The sequence below is a fragment of the Microtus ochrogaster genome, chromosome 1 (assembly GCF_000317375.1).
Source record: "Microtus ochrogaster isolate Prairie Vole_2 chromosome 1, MicOch1.0, whole genome shotgun sequence".
Lineage (NCBI taxonomy): Eukaryota > Metazoa > Chordata > Mammalia > Rodentia > Cricetidae > Microtus > Microtus ochrogaster.
The window spans coordinates 81,254,434-81,263,206 of NC_022009.1; the positions used below are offsets into that span (position 1 = coordinate 81,254,434).

General features: G+C 50.5%; 1 protein-coding gene across 2 annotated transcripts in view; it reads right to left on the reverse strand.

Annotated features, from left to right (window-relative positions):
• Positions 1-8,773, reverse strand: part of Atxn7l1 (ataxin 7 like 1) — a 205,911-nt gene that overhangs the window by 4,226 nt on the left and 192,912 nt on the right. For both annotated transcript variants that reach the window (XM_005343865.3, XM_013347967.2), the window contains exons 9-11: positions 8,726-8,742; positions 5,149-5,270; positions 260-1,202 (exon numbers count right to left, since the gene is read on the reverse strand). In XM_005343865.3, the coding sequence (XP_005343922.1) occupies positions 260-1,202; positions 5,149-5,270; positions 8,726-8,742 (1,082 nt within the window). The remainder of the gene's footprint in view (positions 1-259; positions 1,203-5,148; positions 5,271-8,725; positions 8,743-8,773) is intronic.

The following is an 8,773-nucleotide window of genomic DNA, read 5'->3' on the forward strand; positions in this document are numbered from 1 at the left end:
GCACAGGGACCAGAAAAGTGAGGGTCTCACTGACTGTAAAGTCCTGTGCACACTGACTGTAAAGGGCTGCGCACAGGGACCAGCAAAGTGAGGGTCTTACTGAGAAGCCTCAGAGCAGAGGACGCGCATTGCCTATGGGGAACCTGGGGAAAGGAGCCATGCTTATGTTGCCTGCCTGAGCCACCTGGCCAAGCAGGGGCACTGCCCAGCTCCCCCTGCCCCCCAGAGCCGATGAAGGCAGTGCCAGGATCTCCCTTACCTGCCGAGAGGAGGTGCTGTTAACGGGATCGGGCACCGGTGCAAGAAGGCTGGGTGGGTTCTTTTTGTGGACACTATTCATACCAGGCATTTTAGTGATCTTACAGGCTTTGCTACTAGGGCTTGAATTCTTACGCTTTTTTCCGTCTGATTTGTCAAAAGAGAGGGGCAGAGAAGACACGGCGTTGTGTGAGGCCAGAGAGAGGTCCCCCGCGTGGAGCGCAAGGGAGGGCACAGAGAGGGGACAGGGGCCACTGCTGCCACCCACAGCGCCCACCTGTCTCACTATGTCCATGGGGCTGCTGGGCAGTGAGGTCCGTCCTGAGGGCTCCAGCTTGGCACTGAGTGGGCTCACCCCGTTGTTTGTGTGCACAGACAGACTGTTGTAGGGAGGGGCTGCCTGATAGGAGTTCAAGGAGGAACTGGCATTCAAAATGCAGTTCTTTCTGTGGGGCCCTGGCAATGGGGATGAGAAGGAAGCCTGCAAGGACAAGGAGGAGGAGGAGGAAGTCGAAGACTGCGGCTTCCTCTTTTTGTTACTTGGAGATTCGTCGCTACGAGCTGACAGGTCTTTGACTTTTGAGGATTTGCTGGTTTTGGTTTTGGATGGCTTGTGGGACGGGGAAGGAATGACAGCTGGTATCGGGGACACGGCGGAGGGGGCCTTGAAGGTTGAGTCCATGATGCTGAGGGTTGCAGCCACATGGGGAAAAGCTGTGGTGTGGGACATGAGGACGCGTGGGTCCGGCGATGCCACAAAAGCCGCGTCTGAGAGCATGGCGGATGTCATTATGTAAGAAGAGGTGAGTCTCGAGCTGATGGGAGCTGAAGGAAGATACACAGCACTGGGGTTGCTGAAAGGCTGCAAAACGGATGCTGGAACAGGGGTGGTGATGTGGGCTGCTGGCGAGGGCATGGGGCTATCTGCCGCAGGAGGGATCTTCCTAAACACGAGAGAAGAGCCAAAGAGAAACAGTGAGACGTCGGGTGGCCATTGCCAGGGGGGAGCCGGGTGAGCTTTGGTCGGCAGGGCTACAGAGGACACCCGGTAGGACCAGACTATGGAGAATGAAGCCTTGACGGATGGTGAGAACTGGAGGATGGCTCTTTCCTACGCTGGCCACTAACACAACATCAGCACCTGTCTCCACGCCTCAGACCCTGCTCTCTGTGCTCAGCGACTTAAGATCTGGGTTCACGAGGAAACGGCAAATGCTGTCAAGAATATAAATGTCCTGAGCAGTCTCCCCGCCCTCACACACCACTAGCCGTGATGAAAGTGGTTTTCAGAGAGGAGAAAAGGCCTCGGCCACCTGGGCATGCCCCCCTCTCCTCACTGCAACCTCTTCCATTCCTCTTTCCCATGCTATGTTTGCCTGGAGATATTTTGAAAAGAAACCATCTCCTAACTTGTCAGCATTCTTTTCTGCTGGTTGCCCAATGCCTCTGGCTACTCCATAGAGAGGTATTTCTCTTTTAGCTCATGGCCACTGGATTGTGGTGGCCACGAAAAGTCAAGAACTTGGAAAATGATATCAAGTTGCCCATCTCTCTCTCCCTCACTCTACTTCAGTGGGGTTGACCCACAGATGCCCTACAACAAGTCCTCCTGCTCCTGGGCTGGGAAAAGGCGATAGTTCTGGACCACTGTGCCCGGAGGGGATCAGGAATTTAGATACGGGCAGAAGGCCAGCCTGTGAACAGGGGCTCAGAGAGCCACTGCTTCCTTAGAACTGATGGGGGATGGAGCCTGAGGGTGAAGTCCATGAACTAATGCCAGCACCAGGCAGGCAGGGTATTATTCTTAAGGCCTCTGCATGTATTTCTGTTTTTCAGACAGAGTCCCACTATGTAGCTCCAGTCTTGAATTTGTGGTCTTCCTGCCTCTACGTGTGGGATTACAGGTATGTGACAGCACCTAGCCATAAAACTCTCTGCCTTCTGGCATGTGCTGTAAATGGCTCCATGGGTATCTTATGACTTAGGTCCATGCTGCTGCTACTCTTGGGACCCAGAGATGGTAGCTATGACAGCTATGGGATCACAGCTGATTCTGAAAGAAGTAAGTGGTGTGAGGAGCCAGAGAATGCTTTGTTATTTTCTGCAGAGCTCTCTGCTTGCTCCCCAGTGTGTGTCTTCAGGAGATTTCCTTCTCTGAGGTAAGTTCCTTTTCTTAGGAGGTAAACTTGAGGCATAGGGCAGAAGGGCTTCACACTGTCCCTTCTCCTCCTCAGGCCACCTTCAGCTGAGAAGAGGCCCTCTCCTGGCATTCCCCTCTGAGGATCATTTGTCTGTCCCTTGTCATAGAGCCTGCAGCTTGGCTTCCATCTCTAGAGTGGAACCCAGCAGCATCCTTCAATGCGGAAGCACAGTGTCTCTGAAACTGGCAGACCAAGGAGATCGAATACAAAAGTGTTGCCAAACCCCAGGCAGTCGTGATGGCGTCTGAGAGCTTCCTTCTTCTCCAGCCCCTGGGGACCTCAGAGCTCCTGCCATCCCTAAGTAAGATGCTGCACAGATAGATCCTGGCTGTGATGGATGAATGAGGGTATGGACAGATGGATGAGGGGGCAGAGGATGGGAAAGCAGGTGATCTGAGCAGCAACACAACTGTATTGTCAGGGACTATGCATGCTGGGCAGGGATTCCCATGGAGTCAGGCCCTGAGGGTCGGCACACATCCTCACAACTGTCTGGCCCTGCACAGCCCTTCCCTGAGAGGATGGGGACACTAACAACTCCTCTGCTGTTTTTGTGACCCTACTGTAATACTGCAGGTGCCCCCACCACTGCAATGTGCTCCCTAGGAGAATATACAAGTCCCAGGTCATTAATTTACTTAAGGAGGGGTGGGGCTTCACTTCGGGACCTTCAATGTCACCTCCCGAATGTTGGGAATCTTAATGTCCCAATTTATATTTTGCTCATTAAACAGTATACATACTTCAAATTCTGCAGATAGGCAGAATTGAAGTCCTAAATCTTACTTGGCCCCTGCTCAAGACCGGAATGGCTGCTACTTCTGCTATATTTTCTAGACTTTTCTTTCCTCTCCTCTCCAGCCCTCATTGGTAGAGGAGAAGTGGGAGGCAGGGCAGTCCCTGAGAGCTTTCTCCCCAATGCTAAACAGTTTCAGTGTTCCCTGGGTACTCAATGGGAGGGGGTTTCACCTTTGTGGGGGCCACTGACTTAGGCTTTGCACCCTGGCCTACAGGAAGTCCCACATAAAAGCCCAGAGATGTAAATACACTCCTGACAGCTCCCGTCCTCCCCTTGCCAGCTGGAGATCCAGATGCTGACCTGGCTGAAAGAGAATACTGTGTTGGCGTCTCCTGATGCAGAGTTAAATGCTTGTTAAAGAAAAAAGAGTCTTGGCCGTTCCTTTTCTTCCTAATGTCTTCCATGCCCCCATCGGCTGCCATCCCTCCAGGTTCGGGCCCATCAGGGCCTGGAGTTTGGGCCCCGAGGCTGAGAGGGCAGCGGGGTGCTACGCTCTCCAGGGTTGACACCCAGGCAGCCCCAATGTTGCTCAGTGACAGCAGATTGGTTAGGCAAGTCCTGAACAGAGGGGAGGGACCTGATGCCCGGTGGCTCGGGCTTCTGTGCCTGAGGAGGAAAGGAACATGGAGCTTGAGCTGACAGTATACCAGCGCGCGAAATATAGACCAACACATTCCTTCCACGTGCCAGGGATTCACACTTCCGTAACACAGGGGGCCCGCAGCGCTGGGAGAATCACCAGGGCTGGCTGCCGTGTTTGTAAGCTAAGGCAGAGGGCCAGGTCATCTGATAACCAAGAACTACATGATCCCTGTGCGGGACTTTCTGAGATCTTCAATGCATACAAACAGGAGCTAATGATGCCCTATAGACAGGCAGGGCAGTCGCCCGCGTGGGAAGACATAAGCTTCTCTTTTGGCCCTTTCCTAGTTGGTATAACAACATCTATCCTAAGTCCCCTGTGAGTCCCCTGTGAGAAACAAGGCGGGGCTCAGGTCTATGTGTGTAGAGGGGCTTGGGAGAGGAGAAGGCTGTGGGTTCTGTTTCCTGTTCCTCAGGGTGTCCTGTGGCCTCTCCTGGGCCTCACTGGGCAGGCTCAGGGTCTCAAATGCTTTGGGGCCCTAGTCTGACATGATCCATCCTTTTAGCGGAGTTCGCCAAAGCTCCCTTAGGAGGAACGCAGGGTGGGGACACTGGGAGCTCGGCTAATAGGGACAAAGTGTAGCTTCTCGTCTGCCATGGTTGAGAGGGTCCAGGCCTACTGGGACTTCTGAAGAGCATTCTAGGTGTCTCCCCTTTCTGTAAGTACCTGTAGAGTGTAAGTGTGTTAGGAAACGGTGTAGACACCGGATAATAAACTGCAGGTTAGAGAAAGAGAAGGAGAGGTGAGGAGAGGGCCCTAGGGAGACGGGAAGGGCCAAAGACAAACTTAACCCACTTCACAGCACCCTTCAGAATTGCCCTTTTAGACAACTGGACACAGTTTTTAACGAGAACGGCAACTAGCTAGAAATTTGTAACCATTATGAAAATTTTACTATTGCTCCTGAACCCTTAACATCACAAACAGAAGCATATTCTTGACATCTTTAGATAATCTGAAAATAATTTAAAAAAACCAAAACAGCAAAAGCCGATAATCCCATGGAATAGGCAAGATCTTACCTAAGATCCTTTTCAACTGTTTGAGAAGCTTACCAACCCAACCATCCCAAGAAGACAACCCAAACAGCACATTATAGGTACCCTAGAAAGCTGTTCATTAACACTGACATTTAGAACCGGTCAGGAGCCCTGACAAGCCAAGTATTGGGGCTTGTTCACAGAGTTTGGGCTCAGATAATGGCAAGGCAATTGTCAACTTAGACCACAAAGAAACGGCTCACTTACTTCCACATCTGTGAATTCAAGTGTTTCTCTACCATGGAGTTTAGTGCGAACCGAAACCGGTCCCATCTTCTATCGAAGACATAGTACCCTCGTCCCATGAGGCGGCTCCCGAAAGAGCAGAACTGTGAGGGGGAAAGGAAAAACATTTTAATTGTGATTACAGGTTAATAAGCTAATATGAAGCACACAGAGAAAAATAACATTTGCATAAAAACACACAGGGGTACAATTTTGCTCAGAATAAAATAAGTGACTGGTACTGAAGCCAAAAATATTTCTGTGGCGGTAGATGGAGCTGTGGATCCCGGCAGAAGCTCGCATTTAAGCCAGCGATTGTGCCACTCGGAGAGTCACACGCGTTACCTCTAAGATGGAGCCAGTATTTTAGGATAGAAAACAAGAGGACAGCTACGTCCAGAGAGACTTTGCAGCTCCAGCTCTTCATCACACGACCGACTCATTATCTCCAGGAACACGGGGTTCCCTGCCTCCCTTTCTTCCGGGAAAGAGGATGGATGACTCCTCCTGTCTGAGGCCACAGAGCCAACCGCTTCCTTCCTCCGGGAGCTGCCCTTCCATGCCAGTCCCAACTGCATCTGCACCATTTCATTTATTTTTATGTGTTTTGGTGCTTTGCCTGCATGTAGGTCTGTGTAAGGCTGTCAGAGCTTGGCGTTACAGACTGAGCTGCCATGTGAGTTCTGGGAAGTGAACTTCCTCTGTGAGAGCAGCCGGTGCTCTTAACCACCAAGCTATCTCTCCAGCCCTTAAAACACATCTGTTGTTATTGTTGTTTTGTTTCGGTTTTTTGAGACAAGGTCTCCATATGTAGCTCTGGCTGTCCTGAAACTCACTATGTAGACCAGGCTAGCTTCTAACTTACAGAGAACTGCCCGCTTCTGCAACATCTGCCCTCTTTATCTGCTCTCCGAAGATGCCAGGGGTGCACCACCCCTCTGAGCCCTTACCCAGTACCCTCTGCCTGATGTTTCCCTCTTTGGCAATTACGGTCCTACCCTTTGATGCTCATCTTATAATTCTCATTGCTAATGGCCTCGTCTGACTGATCCTCCCACTGTGGACACTGACAACACATCTACAGTACATTATACTACATTTCACTTAGACTCATTATAGCATAGATGTAATTACATATGTGGTGGCTATCAATCTATAACGTGTGGGGACTTCATTCTCTTCCTCCTCAGTCTAAGGATCATTGAGATTAGGAATTAGAAAAAAAAAGAATTTTAAGATTTAGGAAGCTAAGGAGGGGAGCATTAATAGTTCAAAGCCAACCTGAGCTACACAGTGAGAGCATCTAAAAAAAATTTTTTTAAAAAGTGGACTGGGAGAAAAGGTTCCAAAGAAATGTCTAAAATAAACCACTGCATTTAACTTACAACTAAAATATCAGGAATGTAGTAAGCACTGGCTATAAGGCAGGACACCTGAGGGCCAGTAGACAGAAATGTAAGAGGCAGCCTCTGGGAAGGTGACATTTGCTGGGTCTAGAGCGCAGGGAAGCCTTCAAATGACTCTATAATTCAAATTGCACCTTCACATACCCCCCACCCCCAGGCCTCCAGCAGCTCCCTGGACGCAAGCCCAGACTCAGTGCTGGATTGGCACCCATTCCACAAATGCATCCTGGACCCAGCCTTTGAGCAGTTCTCAGAAGGATCTAACTGCAAGGTCTTCCGTTTGTTCTGCTTCTGCTTGAGTTGGAGGGGGGGGGGAGTTGATATTAAAACCTTGTTATTCACAAAATCTGATACCGCAAATTATTTACTACAGCAAGTTCTTACTGACCAAGGAGGAAAACATACAGGGAAAGTCTTCAGCTCAGAAGCTGGCCTCCACCTGTCTGAAGGAGCTGTTCCTAGGGTAGCCATCACCTTCTCTCTTGTCCCAATTGCTAAGGACACATTGAGCAAGAATTTATTACAAAAAAAAAAAATATGATTTAATGTGTCAGTTGGCCATGAGAAAAAAAAAGGACAAAGCAAAGACACAAACCCACAGGTTTTTCCATTTTAATCAGCAGAACATTAAGGGCCTATGAATGCCCTGTGGATGTGGCTAATTTTCTATAACAGCTTGCCCTGTGGAGAGACGTCTTGATGCTCTCCAGAGCCTGGCCTTTTGGGAGGGGCCAGTATCTCTTTCAGACTCGGAAGCTGGAGGCCCCTTTGGTTTTGGCTTCCAGTGTATCTAATAGCACTTAGATGTGAAGCCAGACAGTGAGAGAAGCTGGCACCGTGGGCCTCTGGCAGAGCGGCAGACCACTCCGCTGTGCCCTCATCCCCAGCATCCTGACTTACGTGGCCCTGTCTTCCTGCTAACACCAGCGCACTTCTGACTTGATACCTTGTGTGCAGCAGTAACAGAGAAGATGTGTCTCCTCTCAGACCTCGGGATGAGGCGCAGCTGGGTCACTACACTCTGTTCTTTCTCTGCCACCTGCCAGTGCAGCAGTAAACGCGTAACAGACGTCTGTGTACACGGAGGTGTCTGCTGGGGTTTCATGGAAAGCTCTTGTTTTGTGATGAAGAAAGCATAGCATCTCAGAAGACCCCTTTTTCCCTATGTCCCCTCTCTAGGTGACAATGGAGCTGCAGGGGATGTGTTAACATGCCAACAGCCAAGGTATTTACAGATAGCAGACAGGTTGAACCAAGATCGCAAGGGCACCGACTTCTAGACTTCCTACCGTGTGAGATAATCTTGTGTGAATATGGAGGCGCCAGGTTTTCTACAACTGTAGAAACCATTACAGCGAGTCCCCTACTATTTCTGTTCTGGCACAATCTCAGGTTATAGGTGAGCCATAGGTCGACATCATCTCCAGAAAGGGGAAGTGACTTACACGGAGGAGAAGGGGCCAGCCTTGTCTTCCAACAGGACTGGTTTCATTGATAAAGCCCCTGAGGTCTGAGTCAACCAGAGTTAATCCTGCAGACTCAGGCAAGCACCAGAGTGAACCACTGTGGAGACCATATATTCCCAGGCCCCAGCACTGGGATGTGTGGCTGTGGATCCCACCAACCACTTCCTTTCTCAGGGGGTTTGTGAGGCAAACGTGAACAAGCTTCCAACCAATGCCTTAGTTTCCCCTCTGGCATGGATGACCATCTGAACTGTTGGAGCGTGCTCCTTCAGACAGCTTTTGTTAGCAAGCTGCTAACAAAACTAACGTGAAACACTGCCCTCGCCACCTGCTCTGCTGCCGTGCGGTCATACTGCTTACTAACAACAATCACACAGAGCCATCCGGGAGACTGAGCATGAGTTGCTGCTCAGACAGCTTCAAGAGCAGGTGTGTCTGGCCAACTCTTGCCCAGAGGCTCTGTTTTCAGATGTGCAAAGTCCGGTTGGCTACCAAGCAGTTTTAAAAGATGACAGCCAGTGGGGAACCCCTCCCTTTCCTTCCGTGGTCAAAAACATCTCTAATCCCATTCAGCCTTTGGGATGACACGCTACTATGGAATTTCCTTGGGAATTCAGGCCTCTGTTGCCATCACCAAGTTGCCTTTGAAGCACAAGGGCCAACAGGGACGGGACAGAGGAGGCCTACCTCGAGAGGTCTGGGGGCCCAACAGGGACGGGACAGAGGAGGCCTACC